This window comes from Vicugna pacos, chromosome 27 (assembly GCF_048564905.1).
Source record: "Vicugna pacos chromosome 27, VicPac4, whole genome shotgun sequence".
Lineage (NCBI taxonomy): Eukaryota > Metazoa > Chordata > Mammalia > Artiodactyla > Camelidae > Vicugna > Vicugna pacos.
In genome coordinates, this window is record NC_133013.1 from 26,576,913 (window position 1) to 26,593,731 (window position 16,819).

General features: G+C 38.9%; 1 protein-coding gene across 4 annotated transcripts in view; it reads right to left on the reverse strand.

Moving 5' to 3' along the window:
* NEO1 (neogenin 1) overlaps positions 1–16,819 on the reverse strand; it is a 157,995-nt gene that overhangs the window by 106,979 nt on the left and 34,197 nt on the right. For all 4 annotated transcript variants that reach the window (XM_072951072.1, XM_072951073.1, XM_072951075.1 and 1 more), the window contains exons 2-3: positions 6,032–6,349; positions 153–428 (exon numbers count right to left, since the gene is read on the reverse strand). In XM_072951072.1, coding sequence (XP_072807173.1) covers positions 153–428; positions 6,032–6,349 — 594 coding nt within the window. The remainder of the gene's footprint in view (positions 1–152; positions 429–6,031; positions 6,350–16,819) is intronic.

Sequence of the window (16,819 nt, forward strand, 5' to 3'; positions counted from 1 at the left end):
CTTTTCTCTCCGTGTGAGAAACTGAAACTCCTTACTCTGGCATTAATATGTCACACCACCTATTTAACAATCTTTATTAAGAAGAATTCTAACAGGACAGTTTTTATCCATTAAAAAACATAAAGCCATCAGTCCTGATGATAAATTAATACCTGGAAGAACTTTCAATTCAGCTTCCTCGCTGTACTTCGGTGGCCCACCACTTCCCACCACGCAGCGATACAGGCCCCCGTCTCCGTCAGTGGCGTTGCTGACAACCAGCGCTCCACTTGGAAGTTTGACAACTCTGCCATCCAGAAGAAGAGGCTGACCGTTCTGCTCCCACCTTACAAATGGGACCAAATCTGCGTTAACTTCACAATTCAGGATCGCACTGTTCCCAGCATAAACTGAAGACGGTTCTGGCTGACTGGCAAATCTTGGAAGACCTGGACGATAAAGGAAAAGAAGAAATAAAATGTAGATAAATATTACTTTAAAATGTGGTCATGAGAACCAGGAGCAATTCAGCCTGTGTGGCCACATGTATAGTGGAATCAGAGTCAAGAAGCAGGTCCATGGGTCGGGAAACTGGCTACACACAGGGATACAAACCAAGTAAAGTAAATGTACTAGGAATAATTAGAGTCAGATTCTTCATAGCTGAAGAAACAAGGTACAAATATCAGAAGCAGAAGGGTAGAATAAATTCTTCGGCATTGGACTAGAATAGAGGTGTCAGTGTAAACTTAGTTTTATAAAATTACAGATGTACAAATACAGACAGATGTATATACAGAAATATCTGTTTCATATACAATTATTACACACACACACCCTAGTTCTGTCCAGAGAGAATCCAGAACCAACGTCACTCCAGTAGCAATGAGTACATATGGTGACCTTCTCTTGATTTCTAAATACCATTCTCCACTAGAAGGAATCAAGGCTGCTTAGGGAAATGGCTGACTTCAGGGCTGAAGCAGGCAAAGCATAGTATGAATCTGGAACATCTCTGTCAGGAACTAAGGGAGTATCCAAAGAATAACACAGACATACCAAAAGGACAGAGAAGGCAGATCAAAAGGGGCTTCCTCAGGCTAAATCTGGGGGAATGATAATTAATGCAGGGAAGAATCAAGAATGGATACTAGAAACAGCAGGTGAAAGTTGGATGAGGAACAGGATATTTGTAGAGTATCAAATCATCTCTTCCCAAAATGCTTATTACTAATTAATAAAAGCACAACGTATTTATTACCTTTAGAGTGGAGGGACACAGTACAGACTATCTTAACCAAGTAAAACAGGTGCCACCACCAGGAAGGGAACAAATCATCACATGCTCCCTGATATGATGCACTAACAAGGATAAAGTATCACTTCTGCGATATTCTTCCCCAAAATGCAAATGCACCTGAATCTATTCATAGGGGAAAATCAGAAAATCCCAAATGAGACCAGAATAAACTGAAGAATGATTTCAGATCGTAAGAATCCAAGAGAACCACTAAGTAAAACTTTTAATCCTGGACCAGAAAGGAAGATGGATGGTGAGGCAAAGTCTCTGCTTTTGCTGTTTTCTGCTACTAAGAACATTACTGAGACAACCAGTGAAATCTGAATTGTATCCATGGATTAAACATTAGTATTGTACTAAGGTTAATTTCCTAATATTGTTGGATGTTTATTTATGAAAGGGTCCTTGTTTTTAGGAAATACACACAAAGTACTAGGTAGGGGTAATGCCTGCAACTTAGCCTTAGCGGTTTAGAAAAAATTTTATTTGGGTACGCGCATATTAGATGATAAGGCAGATGTGGTAAAATGTTAATATTGGGTAACCTAAGTAAAGAATACTCTACTTTCTTGGTTTCATTCTTGCAACAATTCCACAAATTTGAAATTATTTCAAAATAAAATATTAACAAAAAATGTAGTCATAAATCCTCTGTAGATGCCACAAGACGTAACGGTTAAGAGCTTGAGTTCTGGAGTCACATAATCTGATTTTTGAATCCCAACTCCACCCCTTTGTGGCTGTCTGACACTGGCAAGTTATTTAACTGCCAAGACTCAGTTTCTCCGTCAGTAACATGACAACAATAACAGGCCTCATAGGGTTGTTTAAAAGGTTAAATATTTAACGTAAATAATTCATATATAGCATACTGCTCGGTATACACTCAAATACTACTATTATTAACAATAATATCTACAAAGTGACTCTGACTTGCTTAGAATGCAACACAATGTTTCTTTAAAGACTAACAAACATTAAACTATGAGAAACGTAACTCCAGATTGGCTAGTTCTACGACGGCCTGTCAGTCCATACGTAAACAGCACACTTGTTGAGCCCTGCTACAAATTTTTCTTATTTTTTTACTTCAGTCTATAGTACTAGAGGACTTAATTAAAAAGGCACTACTGGAGACTTGATTTCTGCTTTTCCAGCAGAAGGCCCAAAGGATGGTTAGGACACAGCTCTGGCACAGAAATGCACTTTCTTAGGCAGGATTTCCTTTCATTAGTGGCAGGGTTCTAGGTACTCACTGCTCTTCAGTCTATTTTTAGTTTCTGAAGGAATCTCCATACTGTTTTCCATAATGGCTGCACCAATTTACATTCAAGTCAACAGTGTAGGAGGGCTCCCTTTCGCCACACCCTCTCCAGCATTTGTCGTTTGTGGACTTTCTAATGATGGCCTTTTTAAATGGTGTGATGTGATCTCTCACCGTAGCTTTGATTTGCATTTCTCTGACGCTGCGCATCTTTTCATGTGCTTGTTGACCATCTGGATGTCTTCTTTGGAGAAATGTCTATTTAGGTCTTCTGCCCTTTTTTTTTTTATTGGGTTGCTTTTTTTTGATATTAAGCTGTATTAGCTGTTTGAATATTTTGGAAATCAGTCTCAAGGGGATTTTTGAAGGAAAGAAATAAAGATAAAATTAACCAAGCATCTACCTTTCAGGAATCAGAAAAATAGGAAAAAAAAAAGATAAACACAGAAACTAATAACATAGGGGGAAAAGGCATCAAATAAAACCAGGAACTGGTTCTATTTTTAAAGTCAAAATATTCTCCCTCCTGTGGTCTCATGAAAATGAGTAACTTTTTAAAATACAAACCCCACAACAACATATGGGGAGCTGGCAGACAAGAGACTGCAAAAAGCTTCTGGACCAGGAAAGCAGATGGAGGAATAGTAACTGACATACTGAGGTAGAAAATGCTGCGACTTCCTGTGCTCACAAGTAGGAGGCCAGCCTGTCCTGGTGCCTCTGGAGAATTGCAGGAGAAGAGAGAGAGAGAGAGGGAGTGAGACGTGAGGTTGACAAGAAGGATTAACACCGTCCATATTTAGACCACTCAGTTATCCCACCTTTGGGCACAAAACGCCTACAGCCAAGGTACGGCCCACGCAGTTAAAAGAAAATTTTCTGTGGTGGAGATGTGAGAGAGCCCAGAGAAAAAGACCTCTCATGTTTACTTCTCTGAGCTGTCTACCTGGTGTGCCTTCACAAGCTCCCCTTCTTGTTGGACTTGGCCACAGTCAGCTGCTATTGCTGCAAACAAACTCTAACCAACAGTCTTCAGAACGGCAATCTGGCAGCAGCATCTTTTTTTGAAAAACAGTTCTGAGTTACAGTTTATATACCATGAAGTTTACCGTCTAAAGTGCACAATTCACTGGCTTTTGTAGAGGCAGGGTTGCGCAACCATCACTAAAATCTAATTTTAGAACATTTTCATCGTCCCCTAAAGAAATCCTATTCTCACCTGTGGTCACTCCCCCTTCCCTGGACCCACCATTTCCCACACCCTATGTGACTCCCCCATCCCCAGCCCTAGAAAACCATCCATCTACCTTTTTGACTCCATGTATTTGCCTATTCTGGACATTTCATTTCATATCTAAGGGGTCACACGGCAGGTGGTCTTTTGTGACTGACTTGTTCCACTTATCATAACGTTTTTAAGGCTCATCATTCTTCTTCACTGCTGAGTAACACTCCACGTGCGATGTACGGCAGTGTGGTTATCCACTCATCACTGGACAGACATGCAGGTTGTTGCCACTTTCTAGCTGTTAGGCACAATTCTGCTGTGAACATTCACATACAAATTGTTGTGTGGACATATCTTTTCATGTCCCCTGGGTAGAGACCTAGGAGTATAATTGCTCATTCATGTGGTAATTCTATGGTTAACATTCCGAGGAACTGGCAGACCGTTCAGTGCTGTCTTTTTAAATGACAAGCACAAAGTATAACCTACAATCCAGCAACTAGTAGAATTTGGCTTTTGTATTAAAATTGCCTGTTTACTTAGATATTAGGTCACAAACACTTCCTAAAGGATAAGAGCTAAAAGGAATGACACACAAATCTGGCAAAGGAGAATAAAGAGAAGAAAAGGTGGAGGACAGAATTAACAGGCAAGGAGGCAGCCGTGAGCAAAGGCCAGAGGTAGAGGATGAAGGGAACTGAAAACATTCAGCACTGTCAGAGCTGAAAATGTGGTGAGCGTGCTGACGGTGGGTGGGGGTGGGAGGGGGCAGGGACAGAAGCAGGGTGCAGCACTAAGAAATGACGCTGGATTCATGGAGGCCGGGTCACAGAAGGCCCCAAGAGGCCTGTTAAAAGAGTTTAGACATCAACCTGATGTTGTTTACTGGAGAGCCACTGAAGGGTGAGAGAAGGCGCTGTGGCCACAGAGAGCAGCCTGGGCTGGAGGAGGGAAAGGATGAGGCAGCAGGCAGTTACAAGGCTGCTGGGATGACAAGGAGGAGCATCAGGAAGGAGCATGCGGGTCACGTACAGAGAAATCAGGAAGCAGAACTCACTGCACCTGGCGACTGGACGTGGGGACAGCTGAGGTGGAGAAGTCAAGATTGAGAACGTGAGTGACCTAAGCGGCATCACAGGTCAGTAGGGCATAGTGCTGACTTATTTATTATGTCGGAGAAAGTCTGGCAAAAACATGTTTAAAAGAAGAAGAAAGAGAAAAGAGAAAAGGCAAATGGTCAAAAGGCCTGATGCTTTTCTCCTCCCTTTTTCCCCCCATCCTCAGTCTGTGATTAGGTAACCATTACAGTGACTGTCCATCACACGCAAATTCAACTTTGAGTGTTCAGCTCCGGAGAGAAAAAGAGCCAACATGCTCTGAATGAATGAGCAAATACTCTGGAGTGAGGAGGAGATGGGGAGCCATGACCCTGGAGTGGGAATGAAATGGGAAACCTCCGCCTCAGCCACATTCTTTTCTCACACGCTAGCACTTCACCAAGGTGGGTCTGAATAGAAAACTTCAAGATGATACAATTCTTGTACAGTGTGACCCTTAACAAAAACTTACTTCATCTGGTTCTCAGTGTAGAAATAATGATCTGAGGATGACAACGTCTATTACAAACAGTATGACTTATTTAGGAACCACAGCTTACTCTTCTAGACCCTTAATTTTTCTTACACTTTCCAACATTCTTCAAATAAGGATGCTCTAAAAGGGAGTGAATGTTTCTTTACAACGTTCTGTTCTTCACCTTAATATTAATATACACACTATTACAGGCTACCTGTAGTCTACAGATTTTTAAATAATCCAATTAAATGTCATTTCCTTGGTTAAGGCATAAAGGAACCAAGACTCAGGCTATTCTACAAGTTTTATGAAATCACATTAAATGGTTATGCTGCAAAGCGTGAACGTTAGAAATCAGAGTGACCCAATTTTCCTACACAACTTCCTTTGTCATTTCCAAGTTAAAAATATTAAAAAAAAAAAACAAAACTGGCTCAGTACTTTGATGGCAGCTAAATCACCTGAACCATCAGAAAGTGGAGCAGTGTGTAGCGTATTCCCGACAGCACGGAGCAAGTCCTCGCAGGATCCCCCCGCCCCCCCCCAGCACATGCTCAGTTGACACTTGTCAAATGAGCCTATTTGCTATTTCCAGTTCAGCGGAACTCTAGGATAATCCTGCTTCTGTCAAGATTTACCTTGATAAAAATTTGAAAACATAAACAACTGACTTAACAAAACTTACCTGCTACTGTGAGCTTGGCTGTTCTGCTGACAATAGTTCCAAGACTCTCAACAGTGGCCACACACTGATAGTAGCCTTCGTCAGGCTTATTGTGTTTGGAATGCACCACGTTGCTGATGAACAAGGACCCATCTGGGAGAACCTGGCGTCGGTCATCCGATACTAAGTTTAAGAAGGTTCCATCCTTTTTCCATTCAATTTTTGGAGAAGGTTCAGAATAGGCTGAACAGTTTAATACAACAGATGAGCCTCTAACTGAGAGTGTGTCCACTGGCTCCACCAGAAAATAAAACGGAGTGAATGTTCGAATGCTGGATCCTACAAAAGTAATAAAGAAAAAGAACTAAGTGAAACAAAACTTTCTTTTTCCGTAAGAAAAGGTAACATGTCCAAAGACTTATCCCTAAGTGATTTCCTCTTTAGGTGTGATACATAAGTACAGTCATTTCTCTACGAACATCTAATAAATAAAACCTACTTTGTATTAGGAAATCAAAATCTGACCCTTTAGGAAAATATTAGGAAAAAAGACCCTGTTAGCTGAGATAATCCAACCCTGTTAGATGATACAGATTTCTAACAATTTTTATTTCAAATCCTACAATGGGATTCATAAGTATTTAAATTTTTTGTATTCAAAGTGAAATATTCTTAACAGAATGCAAAGGAGGCAGAAAATTAAAATGATTCTTTGTTACTAACGTATCTCTTCTGTGTTTACCTGCTGTATTTCTTTCATAAACTCACTACACATACACTACGCATACACCGGCGGAGGAAAAGAACTAACACTCACTTGTTCTAACATTTTCCAACACTTACAATGATAAGAAAATTCCAAACAGGCCGATCACTCTTTCCCAGACACCACACGGGGTTTCAAACCCCATTTGATGAATATGAAACTGATTCTTCAAGTACTGAAACTCTTGAAAGTGAGATTAGGAGTTTTTCAGAAGTAACCTACAGAAATTAGCTTCTTAGTACTATAAAAATTTTTATATTGCATTAATTTAATGGAATTATAGTAAAGTCAATCAAAATATAAACCTCAGGGCAGCACAAAGTGGTTAAGCAAGAAAAGTCACTTGTATATCTTTTCTATGTTTCGATTCTTTATTACACCACTCAAATTAAAACAACTCAGGAATTTAGAAGTGATAAATGCATTAGCCTGGCAGTCAAATTATGCATATTAACAATTTAAAAGTTAACGACATAAATAAAATAAATTTTAAAATTCAAAGTTTTTGCCATTTGACAAAAATACAAAAGAATAATTACACCAATGTAAATGTTTTAAGTTTAGCATTCTATCTTGCTTTTGACTTTATTTCATTTAAAAAGTCTGTACCACATCAATCAAGTTCAACAAGAGTATGTGTTCAAAAAATTATGAAAATTATACTCATGTGAAAGTCTACAAATGCCTTTGAAAACCAAGGCACTTCGAAATTTTACCAAAAATACCCAATCTATATTACTTAGATTACAGTATTACTTAAATATTTACATTTACCATCTTTGAACTTCATCCCCTCAGTCAGCAGTGGTGACCTAAGAAACTCTTCCTTCACTCAAAACCTCTCAAAAGCTTGCCACTGCCTTTCATATAAAAGCAAACAAACAAACAAAAGAAACAGTAGATAAACTCCTTAAATAACTGGCCTCCACTTCACTGTGTGATCTGGCCACTGCCTGCCCTCCAGCCCTCCCCTTGCGTCACTGGCAGCCCCGCATCCTGTAAGGTGTGCTGCACTCCTGGCAGCCTCCTACCACACCTGCCCTCTTCACACAAGCTATTCCTACCCACCCTCCCCAGCAATTCACTCCCAGTCTTCCTGCAAGCTCAGCAAAATGCCACTTTCTCAGAAAAGCTGTCTGTCCCTGAAGCCCAGGCAAGATCAGCTTGTCCTGTTATCAGCGGGCATGGCATACGGTGATCTACCTACACAGCCCTTCTAATGTTCTTAATCTCTGAGTATTTGTAATAACTTGTTAAGGCAGAGAGAGTCCCCAGCTCTCCTGGCTCCTGGTATCCTTATTTCTTCAGCAGTTTTTTCATGAATTCCCTGGGCTAAAAGAATCACCTAACAGCCCTGTTTGTTAGGTTCAAATGAGTGAATAAAATACTCACATCTTAACAAGTTAGTATGCTTTTGAAAAAATGACATTCAAATTCTAAAATATTTTTATCTCATTTTTAAATAACCACAACTAGTTATTATGGGATGTGTGCACCCTCTGGGCTTCTGCACAGCTTCTCAAACCTTGAAATCCGATTGGACACTGCCATCCACATTTCCTGTTCCACTCTGATTTCTGCATGATACTCTCTTTTTATCACAGCGACTGCCAAAAACCAAACTTCACAAAAGATATCGCGGCAGTGAAATGAAGTCAGCACAGATCAAATGTTGAAACTGTGAACTACCTTGACCTCGAAGTTCACAAAGTGTCTAACAGATATGTTTCTGTAACAAGCCTGAAACACTCCTGGAAGTTCACTGAGGTGTCCTGGAGTGCCTCAGGGCACCGTTTGGGAGCTGCAGGCTGACGATCTATCTATCTTTCTGCAGTGCTTTCATTCACCATATTCCCAGTGCCCACCTAGCACAGCGGACAGTATCAATCTTCAACTTACACAACCAGATAACTTCTAAAGAATTCACACTGCTTAAAGTATTAACGAGACCTCAGGCTCCATTTCAGTAGTAGTCAATCAGTACCACTCTCTTCCATAATAAAACTTACTAACAAACGGAGTTTTTGCTAATTTTAATGAGTTTTTAAAAAATTATATGGAAGTGCAAAGAAAGCCAAGAAGAGCCAAAATAATTTAGAAGAATAAAGCAAAGGGACTGCACTCATCAGTTTCAGTATTTATAAAGCTATAGTAATTAAGGCACTGTGTTCTCAAACTGGGAAAAACAGAGCCCACAACAGGCTACAGAGCCCTAAAACAGAGCTGGGTATGTCTGAAAACTTCGTATGTGACAAAGACAGCATTCTGCATCAACTGGGGAAAAGGATGAACACTCGGTCAACGCTGCTAGGGCAACTAGCTACCCACACGGGAGAAGAGTGAGATACCTGCTCACAACACGTAATAACAGGCATGTTTCCACGCATCAGACACCATCCTAAACATTACCCACACACTAACCACCCATGTACTCTTCACTACTGCCCTGTGAGATAGGTACTATTATCATTCTCATTTTAGAGGAGGAAACTGAAGCACAAAGATGTTAATTCACTTGTTTTATTTTTTAGATTCCACATATAAGTGGCATCATACAGTATGAATCCTTCTCTGTCTCACTTACTTCATTTAGCATACACCCCCTCAAGTCCATCCATGTTTTGCAAATGGCAAAATTTCATTTTTTTATGGCTTAGTATTCTATTGTAAACATATACCACATCTTTTCTTTATCCATTCATCTGTTGATCAACACTTAGACTGATTCCATATCTTGGCAATTGTAAATAAAGCTGCTATGAGCACTGGGTGCATGTATCTTTTTGAATTAGAGTTTCAGTTTCCAAAACACATTGTTTCATTACATACATTGTTAAATAAAAGTGTTCAAATTTGATAATGTGTATAAGATGACCCCACTTGTATTGTGATATACACATGCATGGGTATATGGGTGTGCACGCATACACTTAAATACAAATACACAGGGGAAAGTCTGGAAGACTAAGCGCTGAACAGGCAGCAGTTTCCTCCTGGGGAGAGCAGTGGCATTGAGCAGCTGACAGACAGCATACGGGGGAAGGCTTTTTACTCCACGGATTCCTCTATCGCTTTTAAAAATATGAATTGCTTATGCATTCTTCTTGCCGTCTTTCTTTTTTTTAGTAACAAAAGAAGTCTGTCGTTGGTGGTGAAAAATCCTTTGTTGGGGACAGGAGATTATTTTTCAAAAGATCTATCACCATTAGATCTTTAACCACTTTTCCTCTGTCACAGTAGAAGGGTTATCACACACTCACTCCTTGGCTGACTTGGCATAAAAACTGTCCTATGCTTCTCACCAGGGTCCAGATTCCCCATCCACTTATGTTTGCTTAATTTTAGTTTACTACAGCCAGACTCACCGTACAGATTATTCTGAAATAGGCTTAATGATCATATCTTATCTCTTCCATGCTCCCAGGTCTCTACGAATTTCTCACTTTTTAATGGAATAGCTCTCACTTCTTGATAGACTATTCCTCACTTTCTGATAGAATATTTCACACTTCCTGATAGAATTTTATCTTATGAAAGGAAAACACCCACAGGGAACTTATTTCAGTTGAAATCTCCCCACCCCCAAATATCAACAAATCATAACACTCACTGGACACTATGTGTGGCCAGTAATTATTCTCAATTTTACTGTACCCAGAGTAAAAAAAAAGTAATAATAACACAAAGCACATGAAGACTGGCAGAAATAAAATGAAATCTAAGTGTCTTATTGCCCAAAGAGGGTCAAAGGTATTGACAGCAGAAACGTGGGACAGAAGGGTAAACAGATTTGTAAGTATCCTGTATAATGTTATTTATCCTAAGAAAACTCTCTCTTCACTATAAGCTAAAAGACTAACATAGAAGGACTTCGTATTTCTTTTACTCCTTCAAGTTACTTTTGACCATCCTATCCCACCCAGTCCCTCACCCCTCCTGAGCCCTCAGTGTCCACTATCACCATATATATAGTTCAGTATCTCTTCTTTCTAGTTCTCAATTTATCATCAGAACATTTGAAAATTAGAAAGTTAAAATAACCCAACATTAAATCGACCAAATGCATTTGTGTTATCTGTTAAGAACAGACAACACTTAAGCATTAACAAATGTTTTCTACCCTGCTTTGCCACATAGCAGTTATTGCTTCCAGGTCAGCCCCTCTCTGCCCCGCACAGCTAAGTCCTCCAAAGACTGAATCTACTGAGCACACAGAACTCCTTTTCTGGGGATTTCAGGTAAGATAACTGATTAGTTATTAATACTGTATGGGTGATTTTAACTGTCTGACAAACACATATGCTTTGGAAAACCTTTACGGTACAGATACAGCAGAAAAACAGTGAATGTCAACTTCTAATCAAAGCTGGATCAGAAATTCTTTTTCAAGATCATAATGTCCTAACAGGGAAATCCAATTTGCTTGTTCTAACTTACAGCATCTACCTTCCCAAGCACTCCCCAAAATGAAAAATAAGTGAATTTATTCAATAAACATGTACTATAATAAGAGTGTTTTCCTCTTCTTCAATTTTCAGCCTTCCTCCTCTTCAATTTTCAGCCTTCCTCCTCTTCCTCTCCCTACCAAAACACAGCCACAGTGGAAAAAACTTTGGTAAAATGAAGCCGAGCAGGCACACTGAACCCTAGCTGTGCTATGCTAGCACACTTCTCTCTGCATCCAGTTTTCTCCCCTACAAAACAGGAGAAATAACGGCTTCCTTTCAAGGAGGTTTCTATGAAGATACATGTAAAAAGCACCTACATCTCATTGCTTGGCAGGTCCTCAGTAAATAGCCACCATTCATAGTTGAAAAGCCTACACTATTTCGCCCCAAACTGTCAACATCTAGCATACCTCAGTGACCACCAGTCACATTTCAGAAACTGTTACGCATAAAACATGGACCTTATTTTTCACTTTTAATCACATTTTGACAACTATATACAAAATAATACTACATGATCTTAAAACTCATCTTTCTTCTCTGCCTAATCTTTCAACAGCTCCCTTGTATACCTCTTAGAAAATCCAAATTCATTACCATTGCACTCAAAAAGGGCTACAGGACCTGGTTCGTGCCGCTCTGCAACCTCATCTTACATCACACTCCCCTTAACTCAATAAACTCTAGCCACACAATTCAATTTCTAGAACGAGCCATGTTCTCTCCCTTAGTTCAGTCTCTGCATTTGCGGTCTCTCTGCCTGGACACCGGCTCCTCACCCAGTCTTCCATCACACGGCTAGCTTCCTCTCATCCGTCGTGTTTCAACCCAACTGCCACTTCCCCAGAGGCCTCCTATGACAACTATCTCTTGAAAACGTCTTTTATCCTGACCTAAATGTGCTCTTCTCAGCAATGAACGTTCTGTCTGTTTGCTTCTAAGGCCCATCTTCCCACCTAGAAGGCTAGAAAGTATTAAAATGATCTCTGGTTTGCCACTGCTCCTGGCTGTTTGTACCTGGGTTTGTTTTTGTATTTTGTCTGTTTGTATCTTTTTAGGGTCTTAGAGGTTTGAAGGGTGCCTGGGCCAAGATGGAATTAAATATCAGTGATTCTTAGTGAGTCTGTATAACATCAGATTTCCACTGCTTCTTACGATCAGCCTCATTCTCAAAAATTTTCTATTCAGAGGATTTACAATCTGTGCTTTGTAAAAATGTTTTAGTATCACTTTTAAAGTGCCATAAATAATTAACATTAATTTTCATAACTTCTACATGATTGGCAAGAAGACTAGGTACAATCTGGTAACCTGCGAACAGTACCAGCAATGTTACAAAGTTGTGTAAAAACTCTCTAATTCTTGGAAAATGTATGTTAATAACAGCCCTAGTTAATATTAGCAATATTTATATTTCAGCTCAAAATATGGGGAAAATCTGAATTGGTCATTTTTCATTCTGCTAGATGAGAAAAATCTAAGAATTTTTGCATCAACTATACAGAACTTTCATTAACTATATAAACTTTCATGTTATAAGCAATTTTTGTTGTTGAGTGGTCTGAAGACGGCCCTGAGACTGCCCTGAGAGTAAGACATTTCACCTAATACTTGATGCAGAGTTTTCTGAATTTCTGAAACAGGAGATTCTTCAGTTCCACTTCTCCATATTATACTGAAGAAAATATGAGCTCAACGATACTATAAATGTGAAAATTAACTTTGAGGTGCGGTCCCAGGCTCTGAGTGCAACACTGTTTTACACTGTAATGTAATGCTTCTTTGACTGTTAAATAGTGTCACACTTTTTTTTCTACCATGAGCAATACCTTATTAGTATGCTGACTAAAAATGTCTTATCACAGTAAATTGTCAAGTTTTTTAAAGACAGGATTATCTTCTTCATAAAACTTCATTAAACATCTCCTTTTCAATCAACTATAGTTACTTTGATTTAATACAAAAATGGATCATTATCTAATTTGAAACACATTCTAAATAACTCTGAACTAGATACGACTATACTTACCGATATTAAAAGATCGCCTCTACTGAGGATGCTGTTTTATCTCAGTGCTACAATTACATAGGCTTTCTTAACAGACAAGCATGTGTGAGTTTTAAAGAGAGAAAGGCAACAAGCCCGTCTACTGTAGCTGTCAGTCGTCCGTCAGTTTTTTGAAAATCACAATAATAAATCTTCCACTAACTCATTGCCATCTGCAGAGTTGTTGGGTTTTCCCGATCATTTCAATAAATGATAGTAACCAGAGGAGTGAAACTTTGAAACCAAAACTGTCCTGGAAAACCGAGTTCATCTTTTTGGTTTATAAAGTCACCAGAAGAGGTAAAGCAAGAAACTGAGGGTAAGAAACAGCCTGATTCAAAACAGAAGACAAGGGATCCAAGACCTAATCCTAACTCTGACAAAATGCAAGAGTATTTCTAAGACAGAATGGAGATTACAGAACTAAGTCTAAAGGTACAACAATAAGAGTTAACATTTATTGAACAAGTACTATGTGCCACGCATTATTCTAGTGCTTTACCTGTATGAATTCTTTCAATCCTCCAAACCTAGTGGTAGGAATGATTATTATCCCCATTTACAGTGATAAAACTGAACCACAAAGAGAATAAATAATGCCCAAAGTCATGAAGCTAGCTGTGGAGAAAGTGAGATTTGAATCAAGCTAGTCTGGCTCCCCTGTCCCCAACACCATAACCATTAACCCTGCACTATCCAATACAGTAGCCACTTAGTGACATGTGGCTATTGAAAATACGAGATGTGAGTCTCTAAATTAAGGTTTGCTTTAAGTATAAAATATACACCAGATTTAGAAGACTCAGTGTACATACACAAAGAATGCAAAATATCTTATTACTTTTTATACTAATTACATGTTAAAATATTTTGGATATATCTAAATGAAATATTTAAAAATTAATTCCACTTGTTTCTTTTTAATTTTCTAACATGGTACATAGAAAATTTTACATTATGTACGTGGCTTGCACTATATTTCTATTGGTCAGCATTGCAACAGACTACTCTTCATTAATGCTCTACAACAAGATAAACAAGTTTTTTCTGAAAAAAATAGCTGCATTTGTTTCTACAAAGGGTAAAAAAATTACGAATCATAACAGCAGACACAAGGAATCAAAGCAAAGGCCTTTCTGGCTGTCAAGTATCAACAACTGGTCTACCGTATCTAAACAGTAAAAATTAAAGAATTTTAAGCAACCATCAGCACCCTCTCTTTAACTTCCTCAGAAATGCCTATTTATAAATGAACTTTATAGAAACTTTTAATTGAAATTGTACAAAACAGAAATAGACTCACAGACATAGTAAACAAATTTATGGTTACTAGGGGAATAGGGGGTGGGAAGGGATAAACTGGTAGTTCAAGATTGGAAGTATTAACTACTATACATAAAATAGATTAAAAAAAACAAATTTCTTTTGTATAGCACAGGAAACTATATTCAATATCTTGTAGTAACCTAGAATGAAAGAAAAGATGAAAACGAATATGCATGTATATGTACAACCGAAACATCATGCTGTACGCCAGAAACTGGCCCTGTAAACCGACTACACCTCAATTTTAAAAATCTGTAGTAATCAATTCCTTATTCATGAATGTTCAAACTACTGGGGGAAAGGTTTCTGGAAAAAGGATCGTCACACAATTCCACAGTGTCATCCACAAAGTGTTACGTATAAAGAAGTGAATGTGCCTTCATGATGGACAGATCCACGGTCACCACCTTAACCGAGGCAGGTCTAGCGGTAGCTATGGGAGTCACTGTTAGCTGCTTGTATGGTCTCTAAAGTACGAGGTGAGTACAACTCTTGACGGTGTGGGCAGGCTGGGGGTGTCAGGAAGGGTCAGAGGTTCGCGGGCGGTGGTCAACACATGAAGCAGTTTCAGTGAGAACAGAAGAGAGCACAAAAAAGGGAAAACAGGATTACTGGGCTACGCTGCGAGCCAGTTAAGACTGGTAACTGTACTTAAAGCGGTTCAAAGACAAGACTGCGATTCTGCAGAGTGTAACGGGGAAAGGAAGCAGACACTTAACACTGGATTCTTCTAGGCAGATGAGCAGAAAGTGACAATGAAGTTAAGAGCTGAAGACACCAGCAAGTGGTCATCAACAGAATGAATCTAAGACAGGTGGGAGCGGGAATAAACAGGAGAGACCCAAGGTGGGCAAAATGGTGCCAGCATAATGTGAGCAGCCTGGAAGGGCAGGAGACTGTGGTGAGACCGTGACATTATTTTAATATTGAGTGAGTGATGACAGGGCTAGGGTGCAGCTGTGGAAGCTGATGCCTGAAGTGGCAAAAAAGAGACGTCACTGGAGACGAGGAAGTTTAAGCACTGAAAGTACTGGAGACAGTGTCAGAGCCAAGCAGACACGCAAATTATCCAGAACAAGGGCAGACCGGGAAGACTGTGAAGCAAGACCTGAAGTTTTCAATGAATTAAGGCAAACAGTAAGTATACACATGATAGTGAACAAGAAACAGATAAAGTTCAGTGGCCATCTTGAAAATGCAGAAATTTCTATCAGTAACTATTTCACATTTTTGAAAGCTCTTTTCCACTATTCTTCAGTCATCAGCTATGTTCTAGGGAGCTGATGTTGCTCTAAATATCGCTAAGAGAGTAGTTTTCTCATATGGAAAACAAGTATTACAGATTTTATTCAAGTGTGCCACCATATGTCTACAAATTGTTACCAAGTTCAGCTAAAAAAAATTCTGCATAAAGATGCATTAATTCTTGAACACAAAAAACAAACAGCATATGAATAATGTATTAAAAGCTTTTGCTGTCAGCAGCTTTACTAGCAAAAGCAGTATTTATGAAATCTCACAGGACAATCTAACAACTTAAATATATATAACAGAGAACACGAGACTAAGAATCCTTAATAATGAATCTTAAAGCATCAAAGCTATTTTCTGCAAAGAATGTTGTGTGTGTACAAGCTCTCGTTGCAAGACAAAGATGTTTCAGAGAGGTCATGTCATAGTCTCGTGAGGTCAGTAGACTAGGCTCTAGAATTCTATTCAACTATATATTTACTGATGAAAATAAACTGAATTCAAAGGTTTGTTAACTCAAGTCTGCATTAGGAAGCTGTTGTGTTAAGTCACAAATTCATATTTCATTCACTGATCTCTTAATCTCTTGATAACACACTTCTGATGTGACATAATCTTGCGGGAAGGATAAAGAGGAGGAGACCTCTAAAATCCAAGAATGATGTTGATAGTATCAGAAGGATAAGACATGAGCCCCAAAATACTCAAACTGAAGCCATATATACACATATATATAATAACAAAGCAGCTGTAAATACATTTGTGGGGGTAAAGTAAGACTTTTCTATACTACTGTAACTGCATCTCACCATTTTCACACAGATGTAGAATTAGACTAAAATGAAAAGCAAATGGTCTTTAATCATTTTAGAAGATGCTCAACCTGACTCATAATAAGAGAAATGCCAATTAAAACTACACTGAGATACAACTTCTTACCTGTCATAATGGTAAAAATCCAAATGTTGGGA